Here is a 15738-nt window from a genome sequence, read left to right as displayed (position 1 = left end):
ATTTCTTTTACATGTAGGAATTTTTTAAAAATCTGGGTATATTTAGCCTAAAGAAGCAAAGGCTTAGGAGAAACATGACAGTAGTTTTTAAATACTTGAAGAGCTGTCAAAAGAAGTTGTATATTCATTCCTTGTAGTACTTAAGATAACACAAACTTCAGTGGGTTGGCTGAAAAGAAAGTGATCGAGATTGAACTTTTCTGACTATTAGAGCTATTAAGCTATGGAACAGCCTGCCTCTTGAAGTTATGGCTGCTCAATCAGCCATTTATCTGGGCTAATCTGAGAATTCTGCCCAGGCATGGAATTATATTAGAAGACTTCAAAGTCCTTTCTAGGTCCATGATGATTCTACAATCCTTGTCTTTTATTATTTTTGCTGCTTTTAATATGTAAATAGAATGAAGAAAAATAATACCCAGATACAAAAAAGAAAGAAAAAATAATTAAAAAGCTGAATATTTTTCAACCTTCCCAGTTTTAAAATTTAAGACAGCAATGCACTGTTTCTTTTCTTACCCTTCTATGAATTTGATCACCAGGAGAAATCTTTATGCAGAACTAACTCTTAATGCCTCTCCTCATGCACACTGCCAAATTCTTCTGGAAATCTTCTGGAGTAGATTTGAGGCATCATGTTGGGGACAGTCAAAAATGTATCTGTCAAACCTTTTACTTTTGTGATCATCTCATTCCAGAAAGGAACAGCTGATAATGAAACAGTTTCACCATCACTTTTTGAAATGAGAAAAGTTAGCCTCGGTGTCACTTCACAGTGTGATAAAGAACCCAAATTTAAAATGTACAAATGAAAGGGAAAAAAGCATGCATATATAATCACTTTATCAACATAATTATCTACAATAATTAGTTGATAAATGTTAAGGTTTATTAGAGTGCTGCTGTGGGTTACTTTTAAAAATGCTTACAGACCAAAGCATTATTATAATAATTCTTCCGAATGTATTGGTTTTCTCTCTGTTATAACTGTCAAGATCTCTATAATGTATTTTCTTTAAGAAAGTACTTACATTAGGTCTTAGCTCAGCTGCCATTTTGTAATATTTTTCAGCTGCTTCATTGAGACTAGCTTGTCTGTTGAGAGAAGAAAAAATCAGCAAGTTCAATGAAATTCAATCTGGTACTGGAAAGTGAAAAATTAATTGAATCAATGGCATTAATAGTTAAAATACATTTTCAGCTACTGATTATGATGTGAATGATTAACTTTAAATGCAGTTTTTTAAATAATGAAATTGATATAATTATAAAGTTAGCAATAGTATCAACAAACATTTTAATCTATATAAACAATTATAAATTAGTTTGTAAACAATTTTAATTCATGTCTTAGCTTTTAAAATTGGAATTTAAACCCCACTATAATACTAATTATTAAAGTTAAAAATGCAGTTCTAAATTTTGGATACAGCAAACTACAGTAGTTTAATATATCTAAACAAGCAATGAAGCAAAGGGATAGAAATGTTTCCAGGGGTTATGCTTGCTTTAGGAGCATTATCATTTATTTGTAAAGAGCCATTGAATTGGTTGACACCATAATTCTTTACAGCTGAATATTTTAGCCTATGCATCTGTGGCAACTGTGTGCAAACAAGTCAATGCAGAAAGCACTGTGTTCACTTTAGAAAGAAAAGCACACACACAAAAAATGAGCCTGAGGAAGGAATGCTTGTCGATGCTCTTGAACAGATACAAAAAGTATCTATTTTGGGTTACTTTCCAGCTTTCACACATTAAAAAAGCAAGCTCAAGAGATTGAGTTGAATAAGTAATTCAGAGATGATATGATCACCCACAAAAAAATGGCCACCTGTTCTTGCTGATGGTTAACATTCATTTTGCTTGGTTGCAATGTCTACTTGTTTTGCACTGCGTTCGCTTAATTCAACACAGTGAAGCAATCAATTCATGATGCAATGAAGGGCTGGTTGCAGAACCTGATGCTGATTAGACTTAAAGCAGCAACCTGTACAAAATCTCCCAACTGGTTTCTGTGCATAAGGAAGGACTAAAACTTAGCACCTGAATCACTATACCACCCAAAGTTGTGATACCAATCATTGGTTCTAAGATTGAGAGTTGGCCTCAAATCTCTCCTATACTTGTTTTCTTCATTTGCTGTATTCATTTATCAGGAAAAAACCCTGCTGATTTTAAAATATAAGGTGAATGGAATGTAGTAGCAATCACTTTCTGTGCTATGTAAGCATTAGACTCTGTACAGCCTCAATAAAAATGGCAAAGGAAATAATGGCAAAATTGGCACAGGATTCCAGTGTGAATTGTCTTCATTAATCAGACCTAGCCATAATTTTAAAAAGCAGGATGTACACAATATATACAAGCATGAAGCTGAGAAATGCCATGTGATCTTCTGTTTTCATTCTGGAAAAACTGTATGCATATTAATGTTAATTCTATGCAGTAAAATATTGATGGTGATACTGAAGACAATGAAATAAAAAGACCTAAGCATATGAGCCGCATTGAACACAACATCAAACTCTGTATTATCCAACTCAGCTGCTTTCTTGGCCATCTCTGCTGCTTCCATCAACCGAGATTCTTCTAACAGAAACTGGCCTGAAAAACAGATATTAATAATTACAGCATACATTACACTTTAACATTGACAGAGCTACATGTATATAATATTACTCTATGAATGATATTATTTATGGATAATATTATCCATAAATAAAAAGACTCTTTTTTGCTGATTCTTTCTTCCCCCTTTCCAGTTGTCAAATATGCTCCAAAAAAAAAAGGAACAGCATAGGATACTGCAAAAACAAGAGTAAATTTGGGGTTAAAAAACAACCTTATTCTAAATTCTATTCAGGGAAGCCTCTGCGGAAGCAAAGAAACTTCTATTAACAGAACAAAAAAATGCAGTACAATTCTTTAATTTTCAAGTGGTTATAACTTAAATGTAAATTTTAGAACAACTGAACAAAACATACTTGTTGACAAGTTAGAGGGCAGCAATTAATTACTGATTAATTTTAATTTGGTTGTAGTGTTTCTTTTCAAAGCATTACAAAATATGCCAAAATACCCTCAGCACTCTAAGATCATTCTGATCCAGTTATACTTACAATAAGAGAACAATTTGCATTGTGAATTAATAACTGCATGCTATGTTAACCAAAATGAACTAAGAAGAAAATTAAAAACATTAACAAAGAAAAACTCTGCAGGTTCAGCTAGAGAACAACACGCTACATGATCAGTTGTAAATTATATCAAGCGAGTGCATAATTACAGTAATTTAATGCAAATAATCAATTTTATTATAACACAGAAATATTACATGCTTTGCAATTATTAGGAAAATGTATTATTCAAAGGAAATTAACTTGAAGTCTCAGCAGTTGTTAAAATAAAGAGTGTTATTTGGCAGAACATTTTTGTCATAGTTTCTTGTCTGTTGCAGTATACTGAAAAGAATCAAATCTCACAGGTAAATACAAGTTTTAAAAGATATTTCTTGACCTTATCCTACAATACAAAAAGTCATGCCACTTTTTTCAGTAGTGTTGTAACTTTAAACCAGGGGTAGGCAACCCAAAGCACTCAAAGAGCCACTTGGACTCGGTTTCCCACAGGAAAAAAAAAAACACTGGGAGCTGCAAAACCCTTTTGATATCTAAAATGAAGATAACACTGCATATATCCTGATCACCAAGAGAATGCTTTAAGAGAATAAAATTTAATTAATCAACCAAGCTTTCGTCAAAATACATTTGACATCGTCAGGGTTAAAAGACAAGTATAGTTTGCTTCATGTATGGATTGGAGAGGTTTAAAGTGGCTAATGATGCAGCTGTGGTCTGGTTTCTGGTTTGTGGTCGTGCCTCATCATCGGTGTGGCTTTGGGTTTGCTTTTTGCGTGGATGTGTGGTGGTGACATCCTGTGTGGTTTTTGTGAGTGTGGGTCTGGTGTCATTTTTTGTGTTAGGGAGTCGTTTGTCAATAAGGGCAGGTTTCCAAATGGCTGGTAGGCAGGAGGTATCACCTCGCTTGTTCATGCTGTGTGGGCCTTTTTCTATCTCGATGGCTTCTCTGATTATTCTGTTATTAAAATGTTCACTTTTGGTGATAGTTCTGGTATTTTTAAAGTCAATTTCATGTCCTGTGGCTTTAAGGTGTTGGACCAGGGAAGATGTTGGTTCCCCTTTTTTGACTGAGTTCTTATGTTCTTCAATGCGTGCACTTATTCTTCTGTTGGTTTGTCCGATGTATGTGTTGGGACAAGCAGTGCATGGATTTCATATATAGTGTGTATATATATATATATATATATATATATATATATATATAGTATATATATATATATATATATATATATATATATATATATATATATATATATATATATAGTGCTGTATGTTACACCCTGTTGCCCAAATATGGGAGAGAGAAATCTTTTGCCTTGTATCAGCTCAAACTAGAGCCATCCACAGGCAGCAGTCACAACTGTGACATCATATACATTTCTAAAATTTGGATTGCTAGCAAAGAATTAAGGGAGAACTGGAATAGCTATTTCGAACTCTTTAGCTCTTTTCAACCAGACATACAGCATTCTAGCTAACTCCTCCCCTGTTTCTTCCCTCCCTAACACAGCTGGCAAAAGTGAGACAGAGCCTGTGGCCTAGAGGTTAATACAGCTGCCTAACATGCAGACAGCCCAGGTTCGAATCTCAGAAGGGTATGTCTGGTTGAAAAGAGCTAAAGAGTTCGAAATAGCTCTTCCAGTTCTCCCTTAATTCTTTGCTAGCAATCCAAATTTTAGAAATATATATGGTGTCGCAGTTGCGACTGCTGCCTGTGGATGGCTCTAGTTTGAGCTGATGCAAGGCAAAAGATTTCTCTCTCCCATATTTGGGTAACAGGGTGTAGCATACATCATTCTAGATAATTCTCCTCCCCTGTTTCTTCCCTCCCTAACACAGCTGGCAAAAGCTGCCTAACATGCAGACAGCCTGGGTTCGAATCTCAGAAGGGTATGTCTGGTTGAAAAGAACTAAAAAGTTCAAAATAGCTATCCCAGTTCTCCCTTAATTCTTTGCTAGCAATCCAAATTTATATATATAAAGAATATTAAAAACAAAAGAAGATCAAGATCTTACTTTACCAAAGAATTATAGACCTATATCTCTTTTAAATGTAGATTATAAGATTTTTGCAAAAATCTTAGCCAATAGGCTTATGAGGGTTTTCCACCAGCTTATACATAAGGACCAAACGGGCTTTATAACTGGCAGGTATATGAAGAATAACGTTAGACAAATTATTAACTTACTAGAATATCTAGATAAGAATAACCAAGTTTCCGCAGGACTGATATTTTTAGACGCTGAAAAAGCCTTTGACCAATTGAATTGGCAGTTTATGTTAAGATTAATTGAGGATATGAATTTTGGAGAAAAAATTTTACAAGCTCTTGGTGCTATATATCAAAAACAAACGGCACAACTTATAGTTAATGGGGGCTTGTCAGAGGTTTTCACAATAGAAAAAGGACAAGACAGGGATGTCCATTGTCACCACTACTGTTTGTTTTAACTTTGGAAATTCTGCTGATTAAAGTTCGAGAATCCCAGGAAATAAAAGGAATAGAAGTTAATAAAAAAGAATATAAACTAAGAGCTTTTGCAGATGACTTGTTGGTTACCTTGTCTCAACCTACCTATTCTGTAGTAGAGTTGTTACAATTGATTTACCAATATGGACGGGTTTCGGGTTTTAAAATTAATAATAATAAGACTAAAATATTACCCAAAAATATGACTAATTTGGATAAGCAGACTTTGGTTAACTTGACAGATTTTGAAGTTGTTGATAAGATAAAATATTTGGGGTCACTTTATCTGTTTCTAACGCAAAGTTGTATAAAAATAATTATGAAAGGTTGTGGGTCAGGGTACAAAGAGACTTGAAAAATTGGGAGAAGTTGCAATTATCCCTTATGGGAAGAATTGCGGTGATTAAAATGAATGTCCTGCCAAAGTTTCTCTTTTTATTTCAAATGATGCCTATCCTAAAGAATGAGGTTAACTTAAATGAATGGCAGAAAGGTATCAATAAATTTATTTGGGCAGGGAAAAAACCAAGAGTAAAGCTTAAAATTATGCAAGATATTCGTGAGAGAGGTGGACTCAAGGTACCGAATTTGAAATTGTATTATGATGCTGTGGCTTTAACATTACTTGGTGACTGGGTTAATTTAACAAATGTAGAAATACTCCACTTGGAGGGTTGGGATTTACTTTTTGGATGGGATGCCTATTTAATTTTTAATAAAAAAGTTGACCGGGTTTTTAAATCTCATATTATAAGGATTTCTTTACTTCGGGTTTGGAGGAAATATTATAAAAGTGATTTTAAAATACCATTATGGGCTATACCTTGGCATGCGATAGAGGGGGATAAGGAGAGGAGTTAAGATGGATAGTGTTTCTTATGCACAATTACTCAGATGGGATGGTAAAAATTGGCACTTAAAATCTTTGGAAGATTTAGCACATGAAAATATTACATATTCATGGTTTCAGTATAGACAAATAGTGGTTAGATGGAAGATGGATCGTAATATGGGTTTGCTTAGAGAAGATGAAAATCTTTTTAAACAAGTAAAAGATCAAAGACGAACTCATATTAAGAGAATCTATGGGGTGCTAGTAGAACTGGTTTCAGAACCAGAACTAATTAAAGAATGTATGATTAAATGGGCACAAAATTTTGGTGAACCAGTTCTACTAGACATTTGGGAAACCATCTGGGTGAGGAATGTTAAATTTACACAAGCCCAGAACTTAAGGGAGAATTTTTACAAAATGTTTTATAGATGGCACCTTGATCCACAAAAAATGTCTCGTATGTATCCTGACTTACAGCCTAAATGTTGGAGATGTGGTTGTTTGGATGCTACTTATTATCATATTTGGTGGTCGTGTAAAAATATAAAAGCTTTTTGGATTAAGATATGGTGGAATATTCAAAGAATTTTTAGAAGGAGGGTAAAATTTACCCCACAATTGTTTTTGCTGGGTATTGTTACTGATTGTGATGTTAAGGAGGTTATACTGATGTTAAATTTAATCACAGCCACAAGGTTGTTAGTAGGGCAATACTGGAAGAAGGAATCTTTGCCTACCTTGCAAGAATGGTTTTTTAAAGTTTCTTATTTGGCGGAAATGGCAAAGATTTCGGCTTTTTTAAAGGATCAATCGCAAGAGAAGTTTTTTGCGGTATGGGAAAAATGGATAGATTTTATACAACATAAGTTGGATATAAAAAAATATTACTTAGTTTTTCAATAACCTATATATAAATTTTAATTTTATTTTTATCTCATCTTATTTTATTTCTTTTTTATATATATATCTTTTCTTCTTTCTTTTCTCTTTTATTCTCTTTCTTTTTAAGTAATTTTTTTCTCTTTTTTTAATATCTATGTTTTTTTTTACATATATATTATTGTTAATTATCTTATAAGCTTAGGTAATGTATTTAGATATATTAATGGTTTATATTTTTTTAATTTTTTTAAAGATTTTTAGAAATTTTAATCAAGCCTATATTCAGCTCTGGGAAGGTGGGGGGGATGGACTGGGAGGGTTGGGGTGGTTGGGTAGGGTTGTTTTTTGTTTTTTATTTTTTTTCTCCTTATCTGTAAAAACTTTTAAAAATTTTCAATAAAAAACAAAATGGTGATTCCTGGGTAGATTCATGTTAAATAATAAAATATACGAACACCAGGAAGTTATAAAACTATAAAAAGTTTTAATAGAATAAAACAGAATAAAACCAAGCTTTCGCTGGCTTCTGCCAGCATCATCAGGGTAGCGTCCAGTCGATGGGAGAAGCTATTTATAAATGTGGTGTTCTTTGTGCCCAGCTTCTTGACTTCATCATAGGTCCCAGCCAATCCATCTGTGTTTTGATCATAGTTTCTGTATTGCAAGCTGTAATTTCCTCACTCTCCTTGCTTGTGCCGATACCACAGCTCTTCCTCCCTTCTTCGTATGACGTAAGTCGGGGGAACTCTTTAAATCTACATAGTTAAATGTGCACTGTCTGTGTTTATGTTGTTTATTCCCCTCATCCTCCCTCTTAGTATAGTGTGTGTGTGTGTACTCTCTTTTCTTTCTTTCTTTCTCTTTCCTCTTTCTCTCTTTCCTCTCTCTTTCTCGTCTCTCTCTTTTTCTTTCCTCTTTCTCAATTTCCTCTTTCTTTTCTCTCTTTCCTCTTTCTCTCTTTCCTCTAACTTTCTCTCTCTCCCTCTCCTCTCTCTTTCTCTCTCCTTCTCTCTTTCCTCTTTCTCTTTCCTCTCTTTCTCTTTCCTCTTTCTCAGGCAGGGAGGAGGAGCAGGACGGGAGGCAGCAGCTCCAGTGGCGGCGGCGGCTAATGCTGCATTGTCGGGGTTCCCCGCTGCTGCCCCCGGCCTGGCCGCCACCCCATCGTGTCCTCAGCCAAACGGGCGGGGAGGGGGAGCAGGACAGGAGGCAGAGGCTCCAGCGATGGTGGCAGCCACTGCTGCATTGTCAGGAGTCCCTGCCGCCCCCAGCCCGGCTGCCACCCCCAACGGGACTCAGTGCTGCCCGGCCTCGCCCCCCGCCCATCGATGAAGCCACGTTGGAGGCAGCGCCCACCCCAAGCGGCCTGGGGGCAGCAGGAGGAAGGAGAGGAGGGCGAGGAAGCAGCCGCCCCAGCCGGGACTCCGTGCTGCCTGGCCTCGCCCTCTGCTCATCAGATGGAGCCGCAGTGGGGGATGGTGCTGCAACCCCCTGCCAACCCCTCTGCCCCAGTGCCTGCCCAAGTCACCTTGGGGGCAGCAGGAGGAAGAAGGAGAGGAGGAAGAGGAGGGCAAGGAAGTCACCACCAGCGCTGGGCCCCAGGAGGCAGCTCTCCTCTCCTACCTTGGCTGCATCTCCTTCTTCCTTCCCGGCAGCCTGGACTCTGGTGCACCTTCCTGGCCAGCAGGTCCAATGGTCGGGCTGGCTGGGGATTGCAGGGGCTGGTCTCCCTTGGTTTGCAGCTTGTGGGAGGGCTAGCCCGCTCAGCGGAGCCTCCAGCAGGCTGCTCCCAGCAGGGATTCCGGGGCTTCACTGGACGGCTCCACGGCCATGAGGCCCTGGCCACACTTCTCCCAGGGGGTGGGGCACCAGGCACAGGGCCAATCAGGAGCCCTGCAGGAGATAAATCCGCCTGAGAGAGAGAGAAAAGGGAAGCGAAAGTGCCTCTCTGTCTCTCTCTGTGCAAATGGCAGAGGAGCCTCCAGAGCCGCAGGTGATGGCTAAAAGAGCCGCATGCAGCTCTGGAGCCGCGGGTTGCTGACCCATGCTTTAAACAGTCAATAAACAAATGGCTATAAGTAAGGATTATCTCTATAAGCATCTATGAACATATTGAATCATACTAAACAATCTGGGCATTACTGCCAAATGTTTCAAAACTATTATCAAGCTACAGAATCAGATAAAATCAGCAGCAGAAACATGGAAACTAGTGCTCCCTTATCAAAGTAACAACCTCTCATAAGAGGAGCTCTGTAAGAATGTTATTCAGATAAGCACAAACATACTGCAGTAACTTGGAACACTAGAAAAAGGAAATAAGCCACCTATACAATATTTTCCAACAAAATGAATACATACACAGCCTTAGCAAAAAGTGCCTGACCACACAACCCAATGTAGCACAACCAATACAAGCTATAAAAAGGATAATACTGCCATATGCCAAAAACCTATCAGAAATAACCAATAAATTATTACACCCATACAATATTACTGCAGCACATTAACTAATTAAAGTCCTTCAAAACATCCTAAGTCAGGGGTATCAAACTCGCCATGTCACATGACGTTTCGTGACGTATTGCAACTTTTTCCCTCTTGCCAGAGCTGGGGTGGGTGTGGCTTCCACATGACACATCCGGCCTGTGGACAGGCAGTTTGACACCCCTGTTCTAAGTAAACGAAAAGACCCAGTAATTCAAGAATAAAAAAACAGAAGTAATCTACAACATACAGAATAAGGATTATAACAGTCACTATGTAGGACAGACAGGCAGAAGACTATATCTATGAACACCAAGTAACAGTAGGGGAGACATTATGAAAATTTACAACACATGGACAGACTCAACCATAGTTTCAACTGGGAAACTGAAGGCATCCTAGATCAAGCTAAATACCAACCACTATGGAATTCCTGGAAGCTTGACATTCAGACAAATCAGCCATCAACAGACACAGACATAAATCACATTTACATACCATTTAAAGAAAGAATTTTAAAAAATTAAAAAGGAAACAATAACGCCAGAATACATCTTCTCCAGTAGCCTATACTCAGACAAGCAGTGATCAGCCCCAGAATTAACATCAGATAACCAACTGAGCAGTAAATAACATCTTAATCAAGATATTACCAAGGAGAAAACCACACACACACGCACACACGCACACACACACACACACACACACACACACACACACACACAAAAACTGGCCGGGCAAGCAAACTTCACACTCTCTCACACTGATGTTATTATCTGGGTAATGTAACATCTGCATGATCCAATGCAGTTTATCCAGTCTCCCTTGCATACACATATAAATGCACACAAATGTAACAGAGTAGAAACACATTCAGGGCCAACACATATGTACATTCTGTAATTAGCATTTCAAAGACATATATGCATACTCACACAGAGTAACATATATATGCTGATTAAAATTTAGCGACCTAAATTCTAATTGTCTAATTCTAAACATCTTTCCATAATAGTTATGCCAGGGCAAGCCCCCAATGTTCATCCATTTGTCCTTGCAAGCTAATTAATTTTAAAGAGCTTTCAATCATAAATGAAACCTGATAGTTATATACAAAACATTTTTTTTATTTTGTTATTAGTTTTATTCATTTATAACATAAAATGTGAGAATACAAAAGCAAATAGTAGGGGACAACAGTAGAAAAAGGGAAAACAAAAAAAGGTGTGAAGAAAGGGAAGGGAAGAAACAAAAGACATTGACTTCCGACTCTCTGTTGCAGTAAAAACAGACATTAAAATCAAATCTCAACTTTTTACATTTCTATAGTAGTATGCACTAGCCATGTCTGAATCAGCAAATCAGTCTAATCGGTAAAACCCAAAATCATAATATCATTTTTTTTCCACCTCAAGCACAAAGTCCAGAAGCGGTTTCCAAGTAGAAACAAAAGTACTTATGTTCTTTTCTTTTATCAGCACAGTCAATTTGGCCACCTCTGCTAATTCCATCAACTTTTGTAACCATTCATCCATGGTAGGAATCGAGGCAGTTGTATCAGAACTCTTCAGTTAACTTAAAATAAAGTCTTCAATTTATTTCAAGCTCAAAATAAGGTATTTCAAGTTCAAAACATTTCAAATTAAAAACGTAGTTGTATACAAAACAATTTTAATTTGAAGTGTTTTGAACTTGAAATACCTTATTTTGACCTTGAAACAAGCTGAAGATTTTATTTTAACTTAACTGAAGAGATCTGATACTATTATTGTATGTCCTTACTCTAAATGTATGTCCTTACTCTAAAAGTGGTTTCATTTTCAGATTAAGACTCTTCCAGCATTATCAGAATAGTATAAAGAGCATGTGGAGTATGGCTGAAACGATCAATAAATTATACGTTTTACCTTGAAAATATGTTGAAAGCTCAAAACAAGTCTCAAAATGTTCCACACGGCCCTACAGCTATTCACTATACAGTACTTTCAAAAAGATTTCTCTTGGGTTTTATATTGCAGCATACTGGAAAAGTATAAGAGTCCTACAAAACACCTTTCTATACATAATAAAAATTAATTAGTAAAAGTAACCCACTTAAATATCATGCACTTCACAAAGAAAAGTTTATAATTAATATTGCCCACAAATCAATTTTTTTGAGATATCAAAGTCCCATTTATGTGCTTATATGGGTTACTGATGAAGGATGGAAACTGGTATCTCCTTGGGAATTGATGGCTATGCCACTGGCTGTATAGGCCCCAGTGAATTATTCAATAGTAAAGTACCTTTACATCTTCCTTCAAATAATACTCTGCCAGTACTTTAAAATAAAAAAACCCATAATCATTCATAAAGAATTTTGTACAATAAAATAGAATGTAAAGGAAAGCATTTATTAGCAAACTTACCATAATGCATATAACAGTTTCCTTTCATAGGATCCAACTGAATTGCTTTTAAGAAATATTTTTCTGCCTCTCTCTTGCGACCCTTAAGAAAGAAAAATCAAAAATATAATGATAAATGTTTTAATTGAGCTTGTTATAATTAGAAATTTACTAGCTTAAATATGATATAGCAAATGTTAAGGGAAATAGAGAAGGAATTTTTTGATGATGTAACCTGAGACATGTACTAAAGATTTTGTTATTGTACTATTGACTATCCAATTGCCACGCTGCTTTCCAAATACTCAAAATGTAAAACTGGAAAAACCAATAAAAACTTGTTATAAAAAAAAGAAAGAAAGAAAAAGCAAAAACAGATATTTGACACCGGTTACAAATGAGAAACTGAAACATTAATTTTACAGAATTAATGAACTAGCATAGTCCTACTAGAACACAAATCTCACCCTGTTTTCTTCTTTTTAAATAATATACTTTCTATCACTACAATAATATTGATTATTTTTAGGCCAGTGTAATAGGGAAAAACAAAAATGGACAATTTAATATGTTCAAGTATCAAGAACATTTCCTTGATATACAATTTGTAACTAGAACAAGGCCAAAGGGAACTAGATGAAGAACTAGAACTATATTTCACAGCACATCAAGAAATAGGATCGATGTGAGTTTCCCCCCTCCCCCATGGAGTTACAGATCCTTAGATTAAAGAAAGGTGAGAAGTCTGTATCTTCTTTCTCATCAGGACATGTTTGATTCTTCCACGTTAGTGTGTGAGCATTTCCTGGGAATGTGTAGAGCAGAGGTCCCCAACCCCCGGTCTCTGGACCGTACCAGACTGTGGCATGCTAGCAACCAGTCCACACAAACAAGCAAAGCCCCATCTGTGGGATATAGGCAGCACACAAAACCATGCACTCTTCGGTCTATGGAAAAACCTTTCTCCACGGAACCGATCCCTGGTGTCCAAAAAGGTTGGGGACCTCTGGTGTAGAGTAAAAGGGGCATTATCTTACCTGAACACCTTTTCTCAGCATGATGATGGAGAATCCATGAATGGGTTGTCTTAATCTTCCTGCTCCAATAAGACTAAGTCTGAAGTGTAGAACTGCTTCTGCTGTTCTGCACCCCAGTTTAGACGAAGGCGATACTTTAGTCTGACGCGTCTGCTTTCCTAATATCAGAACCAGGGCCAAATGACCCTAATGGGAGGGAGTGGATTCTCCTTCAACATGCTGAGAAAAGGCGTTCAGGTAAGACAACACCCCTTCTCCAGCATGATTGGATGGAGAATCCACGAATAGGACATACCAAAGCCCTGTGTCCCTAAGGAAGGGAAGTAGTTTGGGCCTGGGTCCCATCAGATGCCCATAAGTGTTCTAATACCTTGCGACCAAATGAGGCATCGGAGGAGGCATATTTGTCAATCTTATAGTGACGGACAAAGGATGAGGGTGAGGACCATGTCACTGCTCTACAGATCTCCTCTATGGATGTCTGGGTCAACCAAGCCGCCGAAGTAGCGGCGCCCCGGATGGAATGGGCTGTGATATGTCTAGGAACTTGCAGTGACTAAGTCTGGTATGCAAGAGTGATGCAAGCCCTAATCCATCTCCCTATTGTCAAGGAAGAAACCTTCTGGCCCAAGGATGAAGGCTGAAAGGACACAAATAGTGCCTCAGACCTACGGAAGGGCGAAGTTCTATGTATGTAACATTGTAGGGCTCTGCAAATGTCCAGTGTGTTCCACTGCATCTCTATGTCATTGGATGGGTTAGGACAGAAGTCCGGTAAAATCACCTCCTGGATCTATGGTACAAGGAATTTACCTTGGGCATAAAGGAAGGGTCTAGTCTGAGGGTTACCCTGTCATCATGGAAAACACACAGCTCCTTTCTGACTGAAAGAGTGGCCAGTTCCGAAATTTGCCTGGCCGATGTTATTGCAACAAGGAATGCCACTTTCATAGATAACAGCTTAAGCAAACATGTGGCAATAGGCTCGAAGGGCAATGAAATGAGTATCTGTAAGACCTGGTGAAGATCCCACGAGGGGTATCGATGTACCGTTGATGGCTTGGCATTGGTTGCTCCTTTTAAGAAGGAACGAACCATGGGGTGATGTGCCAGGGGAATGGCATTGTCACATGTAATTACTGTAGCTAGCGCTGCTACCTGTCTACGGATGGTGTTTGGGGATAGCCCTTTGTCCAACCCATCCATCAGAAATTCCAATACAATTGGCATGGAGATAGCTGATAGTTCAACCTTGTGATCTGAGCACCAAGTGCAGAAGCTCCTCCAAGTGGCATCATATATCTTATTCATCAAGGGGCGCCTGGATTGTTGAATCATGGCTATCACCCTCGATGAATATGAGTCTTGGCTTAAGGCCCGCCTCTCAAGTGCCAAACAGTTAGCTGGATCCACTGTGGGTCCGGGTGCTGTAGTTTCCCCTGAGTGAGGGAGATACGCCCTGCTGGGATCCTCCACAGAGGGGAGATGGAGAGCTCCATCAGGTTGGCAAACCACGGACGTCTCAGCCAGTATGGTGCAACTAGGAGGACCTCTGCTCGTTCGTGTAGAGTCTTCATGATCATGGTGGGAAGAAGTGGTAAGGGAGGAAAGGCATAAAGCAGTTCCCTGGGCCAGGGGCTGCGGAGAGCATCTGTTCCTTCCACTGTCGGAGACAGGAACCTGGAAAGGAATCTTGGGAGTTGGATGGGGAGGCAAAAAGGTCTAAGGTTGGGGAACCAAACCTGTCCACGATCTCCCTGAACACTCTCGGGTCCAGTCACCATTCGGCATGGTCCACAGTGGCTCTGCTCAAAGAGTCTGCCTGTTGATTGGTCACTCTGGAGATGTGCTCCGCCCCGATGGAAGCAAGATTCAACTCTGCCCAAGACCCCAACAACTGTGCCTCCTGCATGAGAGGCCTGGACCTGGTCCCCCACTGCCTCTTGACATGGGCCTTGGCAGCAATGTTGTCGGTAAGAACCAGGACATGCTGACCCTGTACTATGCTGCTGAATTTTTCTAGAGCCAGATGTATGGCTCTGAGTTCCAGCCAGTTTATATTGTTTTTCAAATCCCCTTTGGACCACCAATCCTGAGCCCAATGCGACTGGAGATGTGCTCCCCAGCCAAATAGGCTGGCGTCCATGGTGAGGATGATCCTGGCTGGTTCTCTGAATTCTGTGCCCAGTGACAGTGCTGGGGAATCCCACCAACGAAGGGAGTTCCCAACGCCGGCCACGGAACTTGGACCTTCTGGTTGGAAGTACTGATGTGAAGCCTCTGAAATGAAAGAAGCCACTGCAATTCCCAGGCATGAAGACGTGACCATGGAACAATCTGTACGCAGGACACCATCTTCCCCAAGAGCTGTGATAACAAAGCCAATGTGACCACCCTGTCTTTTCAGATCCGATGCACGAGGGCCTGAATGGAGTCCTGCCAGTCCTGTGATAGATAGACCGTACAATTGTTTGTGTCTATAATAGCGCCAAGGTG

The 15738-nt window shown here is 38.7% G+C and overlaps 1 protein-coding gene across 2 annotated transcripts in view; it reads right to left on the bottom strand.

Moving 5' to 3' along the window:
• Positions 1–15738, bottom strand: part of TMTC2 (transmembrane O-mannosyltransferase targeting cadherins 2) — a 275980-nt gene that overhangs the window by 27631 nt on the left and 232611 nt on the right. For both annotated transcript variants that reach the window (XM_039362964.1, XM_039362965.1), the window contains 3 exons: positions 12227–12308; positions 2493–2607; positions 1032–1095 (listed from right to left, as the gene is read on the bottom strand). In XM_039362964.1, coding sequence (XP_039218898.1) covers positions 1032–1095; positions 2493–2607; positions 12227–12308 — 261 coding nt within the window. The remainder of the gene's footprint in view (positions 1–1031; positions 1096–2492; positions 2608–12226; positions 12309–15738) is intronic.

The sequence above is a fragment of the Crotalus tigris genome, unplaced genomic scaffold (assembly GCF_016545835.1).
Source record: "Crotalus tigris isolate CLP2741 ecotype Arizona unplaced genomic scaffold, ASM1654583v1 scf7180000019496.3020429, whole genome shotgun sequence".
NCBI classification, from domain to species: domain Eukaryota; kingdom Metazoa; phylum Chordata; class Lepidosauria; order Squamata; family Viperidae; genus Crotalus; species Crotalus tigris.
This window is presented reverse-complemented; position numbering and strand designations above follow the sequence as displayed.